The sequence below is a fragment of the Acipenser ruthenus genome, chromosome 1 (genome assembly GCF_902713425.1).
Source record: "Acipenser ruthenus chromosome 1, fAciRut3.2 maternal haplotype, whole genome shotgun sequence".
NCBI lineage: Eukaryota > Metazoa > Chordata > Actinopteri > Acipenseriformes > Acipenseridae > Acipenser > Acipenser ruthenus.
The window spans coordinates 111,724,369-111,739,096 of record NC_081189.1 but is presented as its reverse complement, the minus strand read 5'-3'; the positions used below and the strand labels follow the sequence as shown (position 1 = coordinate 111,739,096).

General features: G+C 37.4%; 1 protein-coding gene across 1 annotated transcript; it reads right to left on the bottom strand.

Moving 5' to 3' along the window:
• Nucleotides 1-4,088: 4,088 nt before the first annotated feature.
• Nucleotides 4,089-7,346, bottom strand: mrps26 (mitochondrial ribosomal protein S26). Its single transcript, XM_034035918.3, has 4 exons — nucleotides 6,997-7,346; nucleotides 5,264-5,410; nucleotides 4,950-5,073; nucleotides 4,089-4,527 (listed from the first exon to the last, which is right to left on the bottom strand). Exons 1-4 carry the CDS (start codon nucleotides 7,215-7,217, stop codon nucleotides 4,396-4,398), a joined length of 624 nt encoding a protein of 207 aa, XP_033891809.1. The 5' UTR covers nucleotides 7,218-7,346; the 3' UTR covers nucleotides 4,089-4,395.
• Between the last annotated feature and the right edge of the window lie 7,382 nt (nucleotides 7,347-14,728).

Below are 14,728 nucleotides of genomic sequence, written 5' to 3'. Positions count from 1 at the left end.
CGTGTATCCTTACATCAGCCCCCCACCCCCCATATGTTTTCACTTGGTTAGTTCACATGCATAAGAGGGTTTGGTCTTGCTTTTTGTAAAGATTAAATCGCATAATGCAAGTCAAGTGTAGGGAAAACATGTATTGTGTGTTCAAATATCTGCCTTGACTTTTATTCAGTTTCACGTCTATAGTCATTTTTCTATCACCCACAGTTTTTTTTTTTATCTCAACCATCCAAACCTTGTCAAAAGCAATATGCCGCTTTACACTTCAATGAGTACGCTTCAAATAATAGGTTAGTGTCATTTTTATGTTGTTTGTTTCCAGTACTGAGACTAAATATATCTAACTTGATTTGAGCTCAAATAAGTTCTCATGTGGAAGGAATCCTAACTACCTTCTGGTCTTTGCTTGGCTCATTCCAGAAAGTGAAGTGAAACACTGAAATACTTTGACTAACGCCACAGCTGCATCACATTCCACTGGCTGTATTGCTTACAGGATGCCAAGTGGTCTTCTGGGCAGGGTAAGAGTGCCCTGTCACATTATTAGAAAATCCATTGAAATCATTTAAGGTCAGCATTGCTTTCATACTTGCACTCAAAATGGACACTAAAGAGATTATTTTCACATTCAAAATGCATGCCAGTGAGGCAAAATGTGCACTGGCTGTGAAAAGAAATAGCTTGCTTGGCTTTCTTGTTTCAAGAAGTAATTTGTGGTTTAACTTCCTGGGTAATTTAACCTGAGCACTGGCTGCAAATCTCAATACCACCATTCAACGATTGCAGTTTAGACAGACCTTTAACATCATGTGATCAAAGAAACTACAAAATGATATCGCAAGAGTCTACCGGAAGCCATAATAGTAGTAGGATTTTGCCTTGCACTTGGGCAATTGCTGACCCTCCAAAAACTCCCCCTCTTACAAGATGCAAATAATTGTAGAAGCGAGTAACTAAGAGCTGTATAAAAGCACACACCTGCAGAGACCTGTCACTGGCTTCAGGATGGCTGCTGTGGTACACTTTCTGATGTGGCAACACTTGGCTCTTGTTGAGGAGAGGCAGGAACACATTCGGAGGAGAAATGCAAGATGAAGAAGATGTTCTTGGTGTTATTAATACCCACATTTTAAAAATTATAAATGGTTCACTTTCCTCCGGTATAGTTCCCTCAGCACTTAAGATAGCTGTAGTAAAGCCTATGCTTAAGAAACACAATTTGGACCCTAAAGTCCTCAATAAATATAGGCCAATCTCCAACCTACCATTCTTAGATAAGGTTCTAGAGAGAGTTGTTGCAATTCAATTACAAAAATGTCTAACTCTTAATGGTATATTCGAGAAGTTTCAGTCTGTTCTTTGTGCTGCACATAGCACCGAGACAGCCCTTGTCAGAGTTGTGAATGATCTGCTGATAAACTGATTCAGGATTTCCATCAGTATTGATTCTTCTAGATCTAAGTGCTGCCTTTGATACTGTAGACCATTCCATCCTACTGAGTTGTCTAGAAAGCACAGTGGGACTGTCTGGCCTTGTCCTATCCTGGTTCAAATCTTATCTTTCTGACAGGTTTCAGTTTGTCTCTATTGGAGAGGTAAAATCAGTATTATCGGAAGTAGTCTGTGGTGTTTCACAGGGCTCCATTCTAGGTCCGTTGTTGTCATTATATATGCTACTGTTAGGTGACATTATCCGCAGACATGGAGTTTATATTTATATGCTATATTTGTCCCTAAAGCCAGGAATTTATTTTGCCTGGGTGTTATTAGCTACTTGCTTTACAGACATCAAGCATTAGATGTCACAAAATGTTCTAATGTTGAATTCAGATAAGACAGAGGTTATGCTAGTGGGCTCACAGAACCAACTAAAAGGAAATTGCAGTCTCTCATCAAAACTTAAATGAGAAATTAAGAGTTTGGGGGTCATCTTTGATCCTGATCTATCATTTGTGACTCATTAGCACCTAGTTATTTGCAGGAGTTACTGACCCTGTATCTTCCAAACCACACTCTGAGATCACAAGATGCAGGGCTGCTGGTTATTCCTAGGGTCAACAAGAGCAACACGGGAGGTAGGGTTTTGTCTTGTAGAGCTCCTAAATTATGGAATGCTCTGCCTTCATTTGTCAGGGAAGCTGGGACCATTACAGTTTTCAAGTCAAGACTAAAAACACACTTTTATAAAATGGCTTTCTTATCTTCGTGGGTTTCAATATAACTTTAAAAATGCTGCTTTTGTATTATGTGTACACTGTTAAAATGTTATTCAAATGGTCTGATTGTGGCAGTTGTATGTGTGCCATGCTATACAAATGTATTGTGGTTTGTTCTTTTTTTCTACTATGTACTGTACAGTGCTTTGCGATAGTGTTGTATAAAAAGCGCTATATAAATGCAATAAATAAATATTCAATCCCAGGGTCACTTTGTTTGGGATGCCGGAGGATGCGGTGCTAAAGCGTTATTGTTTCACTCCACAGGTCATCCTAGACCTCATAACTGAATTGAGGATGAGCTAGACCCCAGCGTCAATCTAGGGACCGCTCTCCCTCTACATATGAAGGTGCTGTGTTCTCTGCACTACTTAGCCGCTTGTTCCTTTCAGACCACAGTTGGAATGTCTGGAGGGATAGCCCAATCCACCTTTTCCAGAGTGCTAGGCAAACTTCTGGATGTCATGTTGAAAAGGGCAGGCCAATACATATCATTTCCTAAGGATACTAGCATACCTGATGTTGGCTGAGGCTTTTCCAAACAACTCTGTTTCATGATGAGTGACCTCAGCTTCTCAGAAAACTTTTTTTTCTTTTCCATGCCCCCAGAGGACTTTGCTGCCCTTCCTGTGACATTTTTCGGTTTGTATTTTGGTACACCACAAAAGTCATACAGCACTGCAAGTACGGCCGCATTAACATAACTGTGTGTGAAGTAATCTGCATTGCTCTTAAGCTTACTTGGTTTACTCTAAGATATGCAAGATAAGGTATGGATTCTAATATTGACAACATGATAAACAAAGCTGCTTGAAGTGGGGAGGTAATGGCACAATAAAATAAATTGTACCACATCATAATATTTCATATTTGTGCTTTCTCAAAACAATGTATTTCAAAACAAGCTTTGTATATATAAATCAAGTTAAGAGGAACTAGATTCCAATATCTTGTTAATAATTATTCTTTATGGTGTTTACAAGAATTTGGTTCTGCTCCTCCAGGTTATCATTTCTTCTTTATCTGCCTTTACTGGGCTTTGAGTTTGCCCTGAGACAAAGTTCTGGGATTGAACACCCTTTCTCACTCCATTCATATTGTAACAGTGTGACCTTTCAACTATACCAGGCCCACCTATTCTCTGACACAACACTAACTACTTAGAATGTACAAACACCATAAAATACAAATCATTCAAAGCTATTACTTACTCCTAAACATTTTTCATTACCTTAATGTCTATATCAAAACCACCAATCAAACTAGGAAGGGGACTTGAGGTAAAAAATAATGTTATTTTTCATGTTTGGTCTTGTCCCACCTTTAGGGTCACAGACAGATGTGCAAAGTCACCACAACAACGCTATTCCAACAGTCAGTATTCCTTTATTCTCAAGTTTCAGGAGGAATCTGAGGCAAAACTACACTGGAATATATTTTGGTAACCTTCATTGGCATAGGTGTGCACCTTGAGTGACTGCAGCTTGAAACATCACGTCTGCAGTAAAAGAAATTTACCAGAAAAGACTGTCCGCTATAAAGCGCCTGAAAATTGTCATCTTATTTTAGATAAAACAAACCATATTTAGCCATGAACTGTATTTTGCATAATATAGTTTCTCAAACATTGTATCTAATTTACAAATAGTCAGTAACTACCAGGAAAGTAAAACTGTGTTTGCATTATTATGTGATGTATCTTTGCCACTATTGTGATTAACGAGAATGTTAAATCACAACTTCCCCACAACAGGAAATAACGGTCACTCACAAGTTAGTCAGTTGTGTGCTAATACAGTACTTGCCAGTTGTATTCACAAATACATAATCTGAACAATGTTGTCCTTTCAAACAAATTAAGTAGACAAAGTAATGTGTAGTTGGAATTTTGCTTTTGGAATTTTTTAATTAGGTCCACAATTTCAACGGATCAGAATCAGCACTGTTATTAAGCGAAAAATCAAATTGAACACCATCTTCTCCTTAAGTGAGGGAAGTTCATTTGTAGGACCATGCAATGTGCTACAATCTTTACTTGCAGCCTTGCAGTTCATAAATACCCTTAAGTTAAGCATTAAAGCAGCCCTGTCCAATGCACGTCTCCCAAGCATGTGTTATTTCCAGGTGTATTCGTCGTCAGTGCACACAGGTTATGAAGTGTAACAGTTCAGTGAGGCAGGTATCACTGCTGCACAGTTCTCTTCACAATCCTCCCCTCTTTATCAACAGCGAAATTATAGCTCTTTGGGTTGTCCAGCGCTTCCTCAATTCGCTGGTCCAGATTCTCCAAGGTGATGAAGTTCTTTGCTTCTTCCTGTTTTACAATTAAAAAACACAGTATAGAAAGGTTTAAAGCACAGTTTAGTCTCTATAACTCACCAGTCACTACATTGCATCTGAAAAAACACACTTTGTTCAACAATTAAAATAACGTTAATGTTATGTACTAACTGAAATTCTTTGAGAAAGTGATGCAACTTGCTAAGAACATTCTTGGTTATTGAGAATATCAGAAGTTAAAAAATGCAATGACTCAGAGTGCTGTTTTATTGATTTGCATATTGTTTGTCTTACCCAGGGAAATGCTCTGAACTCTTGCACTTCCTCATTCCAGTTAGTGTATTTCTACAGCTACGAGTTTGATCCCTCAGTGAACCTTTTACTGCCCAGTCTGCATTGTACTTCTTAGATTAGATACAGCAACAGACATACATATTGATAACACAACTGGAATACCTGTAGCTGCAAGATCTCCTGCTCCTTCTCTTTAACATACTCCTCCATTCTCTTCTCTCTTGAGACAGCCACCTGCTCCTTCCTCAGCTGCTCCTGCTCCAGCTCCTTCCTGATCCTCTCCTCACTGTTACCACGGAAACACCCAGAAAGAGGAAGTTAGCTGAAGCACCAAATACAATCAAAACACACTGTTTGCGCCTCTAGCAGCGTCACAGCTCTAGGTACTAAAACATAAACGTGGATACCAGTTTTAAAACACAGATTCATTCAACACAAACTCATATAGGACCAAATCACACCACAGGACTTATTACCGTAGTTGGCGCAGTCGCTGGTTCTCTGCGTCATTCCAGGCCATCAGCTTCTGATGCTCCTCAGCTTCCTGTTTGGTCCTCTCCTCAGCCAGAGATCCCACCTCCTCCTCATACCTCCTGCGTAGCATGTCCTCCTTGAACTCTGCCCTGCACATAGAACAGACACACGTGTTCAATAAAACTGCAACTGTGCATTTGAATGTACACTCAACCTACGGCCCTGTCCACACTACATAACCTCGAGAACCCTACTCAAAACCGTTCTAATTAATCCAGCTCAAAGCGTCCACACTGAAGTACCGTTTCGTGTTTAGTCGGGCTTAATGCGTACAGACACTATTAAAATAGTTTGGTTACAGTTCCTAGCAGCGCAATGGACAGTGGAAATGAATATGATAGTATCCCACCATGCACTGTATTTTATTTGAAAATAATATGTCATGCTTATATTTATAGAGATCCATATTGCTAAAAAGAAACAGAACAAGTATTTTGGAAAAAGTAAATGCAAATACACACACGTAGGACTTGAAGTTCAGGTTTTATTTTGAATCAGGTGACTAAACAAATTGAGCTGATTTTGTTTTCATAATTAAACTCAGAAACAGCTGTTAATTACAAAACAGTTTGCTTTTACCTTCATACCTTGAGCCCAGTTCTGATCCCCAGAATTTTATTTCAAACAGAGCAGACAATTTACGTGAACTGTTCATTCCCCATCCTACTTTAAACTCGCATTTCATTTCTGCACTTAAATTTAACGTTGTGCTTGTGTTATTTTCCCCACTAGTTTAACAGATATGTCCTGACAGCTTATTTTTTTAATTACGCATAAGAGTGCGGAGTGTACACTGATAGCAAGTCCTTCAGTTGCCTGTTCTGAACATTTCGCCAAACATATCAGAAAGCATTTTGGGATATTGAAGGATACACAAAAAATGTAGTTTGGTATTACAACGGGACCAGGGGTAGTTACCGAAGGTTTTTTTGTTTTTGTTTGTTTGTTTAATTGTGGAGGGCCCAATCGCTGTCAGTACTTCTTTAAATACATGTACAACAATGAAGGAAGGTGAGATTTGCATTGGTGTTGTGTGATAATGGCAGTCTGCATTGCCGTTAATAAGATGAAAATAAACAACACTTTGATTTTTGTAGAAAGTGTTACTAGGTACTTGTATAGCACAGGTAAATCAACTAGGGCATTTTTACTTGGGACATTTACCAGGAGAAAGATCATTTTTCTAAACATTGCTGTGTATCCAGTTCACGCTCCCTCCTTATTGCAGGAGGGAGCATAATCTGGATGCACTTCAATAATTATTTTTCTCCTGACAAACTCTCCCGAGTAAAAAAATGAGAAATGGATTTATGACCCAGGATAAAGATTTTTCAAGAGGCGGGTGTTCTGCAGCAAACACTGAACTTGAAACAATTATTTTAAGACCTCCACACACTGTTTTGTAATTAGCTGAATGTTTATATTAATAGCATCTGACCAAATTAATTTGATATAAATCACTTCTTAAAAAGCATCATGACTAAAGACTGCATTGTTTTTTTTAAGGAATTGGGCAAGAGTAGCTGGTAATTAGACTTTAACGAGCACTTTGTCCAACACTACACACTTTTTGTTTAGTACACTAGTTAAAATTCGTAAGTGAATTTGTACGTTGTATTAAATACTGTTTAAATGACTGTTACTGATATAGTTATTTTTATTCTATGTTACTGACCGGAGTGCCCTCATGATGAGGTCGTACTGGCTGAATCTCTCCCTGAGCACCAGCATCTCGGCAGGGTCCACGGGCGGAGGAACCTTCACCCTCCCGGCTTTTGACTTGGCTTTCGGATCGCTGCGGGATTTTCTGCCCCTAACAGCGACCATCAACACACCGATTCGGGGGGCGAGTAGGTTTGACAGCGGGGTCGCCGTCCGGGTCACGACAGGAAACATAACGAATAAAGTTCAGATTTTGAAAAACAAAAAAAAATCGTTTATCAAGACCTAGAAAACACGACAGAGAGGACAAATGCGCTTCATATGGAGGCAGCCATACTGAGAACCTCTGACCCAAGCATATGATCATAGGATTGGGTACTTGCTCTGACGTCAGAATTGTATAAGAATTGTGGGAAATGGAGCCGCACGTGATTGAGAAAGGAGGGTGTGGGTATGTTACTCCCTCTGTCAGGCAGAAATAAATTCAATAATTAAACAAAAAATTACGACAAAAAAAAAAAAAAAAAAAATGGAATATTGGCAAAAATCAATGGGAACACAATCATAAGGGAAGGTTTTATTACGATATATAGCCAAAGGTCAGGTTAAAGAGTGAAACATCTAGAGGGGGGATTGAATAGGGTAGAAGAAACTATAAACAAACAGATTGAGAATTGGATATGCAGCATTGAGTAATAAGAACTACAGCAATGAGTAATAAGAACATAAGAAAGTTTACAAATGAGAGGAGGCCATTCGGCCCAACTTGCTTGTTTGGTTGTCAGTAGCTTATTGATCTCAGAATCTCATCAAGCAGCTTCTTGAAGGATCCCAGGGTGTCAGCTTCAACAACATTACTGGGGAGTTGGTTCCAGACCCTCACAATTCTCTGTAAAAAAGTGCCTCCTACTTTCTGTTCTGAATGCCCCTTTATCTAATCTCCATTTGTGACTCCTGGTCCTTGTTTCTTTTTTTCAGGTTCAAAAAGTCCCCTGGGTCGACATTGTCAATACCTTTTAGAATTCTGAATGCTTGAATCAGATCACCGCATAGTCGTCTTTGTTCAAGACTGAAGAGATTCAGTTATTTTAGCCTGTCTGCATACAACATGCCTTTTAAACCCAGGATAATTCTGGTTGCTCTTTGCAGTCTTTCTAGAACAGCAATATCCTTTTTGTAACAAGGTGACCAGAACTGAACACAATATTCTAGGTGAGGTATTACTAATGCATTATAAAGGTTTAACATTACTTCCCTTGATTTAAATTCAACACTTTTCACAATATATCCGAGCATCTTGTTGGCCTTTTTATAGTTTCCCCACATTGTCTAGATGAAGACATTTCTGGGTCAACACATACTCCTAACCCTAACCTTACACTTTTCTCTATTAAATGTCATTAAATGTCATTTGCTATGTGTATGCCCAGTTCTGAATGCTGTCTAGATCATTTTGAATGACCTTTGCTGCTGCAACAGTGTTGGCCACTCCTCCTATTATTGTGTCATGCAAATTTAACATGTTTGCTTACTATACCAGAATCTAAATCATTAATGTAGATTAGGAATAGCAGAGGACCTAATACTGATACCTGTGGTACACCACTGGTTACCTCGCTCCATTTTGAGGTTTCTCCTCTAATCAGTACTTTCTGTTTTCTACATGTTAACCATTCCCTAATCCATGTGCATGCATTTCCTTGAATCCCTACTGCATTCAGTTTGAGGATTAATCTTTTATGTGGGACTTTGTCAAAAGCTTTCTGGAAATCTAAATAAACCATGTTGTATGCTTTGCAATTATCCATTGTCGATGTTGCATCCTCAAAAAAATCAAGTAGGTTAGATAGACATGATCTCCCTTTCCTAAAACCATGCTGACTGTCTCCCAGGATACTGTTACCATATAGGTAATTTTCCATTTTGGACCTCATTATAGTTTCCATAAGTTTACATATAATGGAAGTCAGGCTTATTGGTCTGTAGTTACCTGGTTTGGTTTTGTCTCCCTTTTTGTCAGCATCTATTTAGAATAGGGAAACATGTAGATGGATTATGTGGAGAATGTCAAAGGTTAGAAACTGTACAACATTATATATTAGAATGTAATACATTCAAACAACAAAGAGAGGTATTAACAATATTTACAATACATACTGACTACTGGAAAATGGGGGTGTATCTAGATGAAGATATTGTAGAAGGGCGTTAGAGGACGCTCGTCATCTGTTATTAGATGGCATGCACCAACTTCCTCTAATCAGAAGAAGCAGCCACTGGTGACTTTGTGCTATTTTTAGTTTAGAGTGATTCTTTTCAGTTTTCTCTCTCACCGATCACTCAAGCTCAAAAAAAGAAAGAACTTTTTTAGTAATCTGCAAGACAGCCTTCTGGAAAAGGACTGCTTAGTCTGAGAGTGATAACTAGCTATATATAGCTCTCTGAAAGTGGAAGTTTGTGGTGTTGGTCACTGGTTATGATTCAGTGATATATACAGCTACATATATAAGTAGTGTTTTCTCTCAAACTCAGAAATGCAACTTACTGTTCTTGTTTTTTGGTGGACTAATTCACTTTCACTTGGCTAAGTCATTACTGAGGAGTGTGTACTATAGGTAAAGCACATTAAAGGCACAGTGAACACATGTGCTCATTTCAGCTTTAAACATGTGCTGCTGCTTCTAAGAACAATTACATTTTCTGTATGTGGTATTTCCCCAGCGGAAGATGGTAACTCCAAAAGGTTTGTCAGGGTCCGTGGAGGAGGAGAGGGGGGGCGTGCATGGGCGTTTTGCAAAGGGAAACTTTTGGAACATTACACCTCATTTAGTATTGTTATGAGCTTGTTTTCATGAGGACACTCAGGTCAGTAATGTGAATAATATGCTTTGTGTGGCTAATACAGCTTCTCATACTGTTTCTTTCATTTATGTCATACATTTTACCATTGAGTGTTTCAATGAGCAGGTGTGTAGTGATTCATTGTGTATGCTATCGTGACACAGGTATGGATGGTTTGTTGTATAGTGATGAACACATACTCTCCCTATCTCATTTCATTTTTGTCATTTTACAAAATAGTCCATAATGAAATAGTCATTTGATCTTCTTGAGAATCATATATCAGGGCTCTAAACTGGCAACAAAGGGGGCAAGGCTAAAATGGCCTTTTCAATACATTTGCAGAGGTCACCAAGGCCACTAAACAAGCCATGGCCAAAGTATAGGATGTTGTGAAATTTTGTTTAAGATTCATATATAAAGCTAATTATTGGCCAGAGAAAGAAACAACACAGTTTAACTTAATAATGACTATTTATTTATTCAGAAAAAAGCAGTTAATAAATGCTGTAATACAATGTAGAATAGTATTTCCTACCATTTTGGTTTTGTTGTGGTAAACATAAGGAAATTAAAATAAGGGGATAACGGCAGTTGAAACATATTCAAGTTAGTGTAAGATTATTTTTTTAGGACCAATAAATTCAGAACCAGTAAGTATTTAAAAACGGAGGTTAACATTTATATTTACAAAATTAATAATTAATGTAAAATCTTCTTCTTCTTCTTCTTCTTCTTCTTCTTCTGGATTAAATTAAATGAAATCAAATCTAAAGGTTTAATAGTGGGAGTCTGTTATAGGCCCCCAAGTTCTGATGAATCACTAAACGAAAACTTACATGCAAGCATCAAAAAAATAAGTAAGGAAGGGGGCATCCTAATTATGGGAGACTGTAACTTCCCATCTGTAAACTGGAACCTCATGACCTCAGACTACAGTTCAGACATGGGAATGACAGATTTAGTGCAAGATTGCTTCTTATCTTATTTCTTGAATGCCCCGACTAGATACAATTCATGTCTAGATTTGGTATTGACAAACAATGAAGCAAGGATACACAACTTAAAGGTAATATAACCACTAGGAATAAGTGACCATAATATGATCGAGTTTGTGAAAAATAATCAGGAGCAGTACATAAATCAAAGACAAAGGTATACAATATCAGGAGAGCAGATTACACAGGAAAGCAACAGGAGCTTATAAACATAGACTAGGATAGAATACTAATAGATAATGAAGCTGAAAACAATTAGATTAAATTAAGGGATATAATTTTTGAAATGCAGGATAAATTTATCCCAAAAATGAGAAAAGGCAAACCACGATGGGTAAATCGATCTATTAAGCTGGTTATTAAAAACAAAAGAAAACTATATCTTTCTATTAAATCAAAGGGAGCAGACTCAAAAATATAATACAGAGAGCCCTGCAGAGACCTTAAAAAGCAGACTAGGAGATTGAAAAGGAAATTAGAGAGACAAGTAGCAGTAGATAGTAAACTGAATCCAAAAGGGTTTTTTCAATATGTTAATGCTAACAGGAAACTGAAAGAAGAATTCAGTAGTTTACGTGACAGCAGTGGTAATTTAATGACTAAAGACTACCAAACCACAGATGTACTAAATCAATACTTTGTGCAAGTATTTACAAAGGAGGATTTATACAATATACCAAGGTTAACAGCATGTACACAAACATCATTACCAGAGTTTGTTGGAGTCTGTCCAGGAGTCCTTAGAGAAACTACAGAACAGATTTTTAAACCAATATGTTATATTGCCTATATTTAAAAAGCGAGATAGATTTGACCCTGGGAACTACAGCATTATAAGTTTAACATCAATCATATGTAAAATCGTGTAAACTATAATAAGGAACAAAATGGAGGAATATTTATATAGTAACAACATTATAGGAGACAGCTTCAGGAAGGGTAGATCTTGTTTTACTAATTTACTAGGTTTCTGTCAGGAGGTGACTCCTAGAGTGGACAAGGATAGTGTATATGACATCATCTACATAGATTTTCAAAAAGCAATTGACAAAGTACCGCACAAAAGGCTATATCTAACACAGTTACTGCACAGTAAAAAAGAAAAAAAACTCATATACAAAATTAGTTTGAAACCAATGCCTTTAATAACATCTAATAAAGAACAAGCTTGCAACAAGACTAATTGAGGTATAATGTTTCAAAAGTTTCCTAGTGCAAAACGTCCCTGCAGCCCCCCCCCCCCCCCCCCGCACCTCTCCCCCCCCCCCCCCCCCCCTCTTTATGGCCCTGACAAACCATTTATAGTTACCATCTTCCTCTAGGGAAATACCACTTACAGAAAATCCAATTATTCTGAGAAGCAGCAGCACATCACATGCTTAAAGCTGAAATGAGCACATGTGGAAAATGTTATCAAAAAGATACATTTTTAACCCTTCCCTCTAACCTACAGTAATGTTTATCTCTGTGCACATTTTGTTTCAGTAATAAGAAACGTACTGTGTACTGTTCAACTGACTCATCACTAATACACACCAATAAATCTCTGGCATAAGTGGGTCATGGTTTTTCCCTTTCTCAAATAGTGGTAGGTGGCGTTGGGGATGTTTCCTGTACATCACAATGTGCTGCTGACGAGACTACAACACATTGCACTTCCTTTTTATTTTTCCTTGTGTGTCAACAATATTTGTGTATTGTTATATTTTATTTTTTTTAATATATTTATCAGTTATTGTTTTTTTTTAATATATTTGTAAGGATTTAACCCTGTTTTTCCCCTATCAAATATCCAATTAAAATATCAACTAATTGCTGCAAACCACTTACCAATCAGCAGGCCTTAAGACCAATGGATGACCCCTGTTCCTACTGCCAAGCCAATCATGTCTTTTCACCAGCTGAACCTTAGCAACAGATGTTGCCATGATACTGAACGCTGAAGGTAAGGGTCGAGTCTGGTCTTGTGGGGTGCATGGCCAGTAGGGAGGTTTACGGTGAACTAAGCCTATATTTTACACCCCAGCCAAGGTTCCAATCTGCAACCTCCTGATCATGTGACTCACACAACAGTGCCTTTACTGGAAGAGCCACTGGGGAATTTAATTCATGGAAAAATACAAGCAGTACTTTTGAAATCATATAATACCTGTTATGATAATAATGTACATTATTTTATATATTTTATAAAGCATATTCCAAAAATATGTATTTTTTCCAGTATAGTTAACAGAACTTTATATTTTTCATGCTGAAAATCTGAAAAGGAAATCACTTCAGCAGTTAACATTTCCGTTTACCCTGTAAGTCTAATAATATGTAATCATTCATCTTGCCTACTTTTCTGCTAGAAAAGGCCACGTACATTATCATTTGGTACAAACCTGGTTTATAGAAATCAAGAAAATCTGATGAGATCATGGGACCATCTGCTCATTACGAAAAACAGGGACTTTCCAAGTGTGTTTGAGGCAATCCAAGTCAATATTTCGCAAAATATCCTGATGCATTTATACTCCTTTGCAGGTAGAGTAAGATTTTGCATCATGGAGCCTGTTTTCACATCCACAATAAACCACACATGGGTAAAGTATCTCTTAATCTAATTTATACAAAACAAACATGCAAAAGCATGTGTTGCTGCTATGCAGACACTAGGACCCCCATGTCTGTGTTACTGGCATGTATGCCACTTAAAGACGCAGAACAGAAAGCACTGCTCTTAAAGGCCAGAATTAACCAATGTTCATGATTAAAGCTACGATTTTGGCATAGTAATTTGTAGTACATTTTATGGGCGAGCTGCGGGAAAAATACAAGAGTTCACAGAAAGGTCACCAAGTAATGTAGTTTTAGCTACATCAACATACACAAGAGGTTTTATTGTATTTATGTATGTATGTATTTATTTATTTCTTTATTTATTTACTGTATTTATTTATACGCTTTTCATACAAAAGCGTATAAATAAGCACTGTACAGTATATAGCAGGAAAAAACTAACAAACGACAATACATTTGTATAGCATGTCACACATACAACTGCCATGATCCGAGATTTTAAATAACATTTTTAAATAACAGAATACACTTACTAATACGTAATTGCTTCTGTTGATCCTAGGAATAACCAGCAGCCCCGCATCCTGTGATCTCAGAGTACAGTTCACTCTCATTTTATCTATTTTGCAGGAAATAAAATAAAGATGTTCTGGGAGTAACCAGCAGGAGGAGCTACCCCCTTTATAGGTTTGTTGTACAACGGAGCCCAAGGCAGAAAGAGCGCTGAATGTATGGAACTGTATGGAATAAATAAACGAGTTAAAAACAACCTATAATGGTGTCCTCCTGTATTACGATACTACACAACTGTAGCCTTATTCATAATCATAAACAGAACTTGTTCTTAGATAGGTTTTGGTAACTAATGGCAACTACAATACCTAAAAGTACTGTTCTTGCAAGTTAAGTCTTACTAACGATTAGCTATTACAATATAGAAAAGTATGGGTAAGTATAGTATTGCTAAGACTAAAGTGGCAATGCATCCGTCAGTTCTTTGGTTACTTTTTCATTAACACTTGAGTAAAAAACAAACAAATGACCGAATGAAAATTAGAATAGGGGACTGAAGATTCAGAACCGGTGTAGTGTTAGAAAGTGGTACATTGTCACAATGTGGTACACGTACCAAAACTTGACCTGTATAATGTCAGAAAGTGGTACACTGTCACATTGAAAGTGGTATGCTGTGAGATTTTGGTACAGGTGCAATCAATTGTAATGTGATGTGTTTTCCTATTGTCAAACAGAGATACATTTACCTTTTTTTGCAAAACATTAATTATACATTTTTGTTTGGTTCATCTATATATATATATATATATATATATATATATATATATA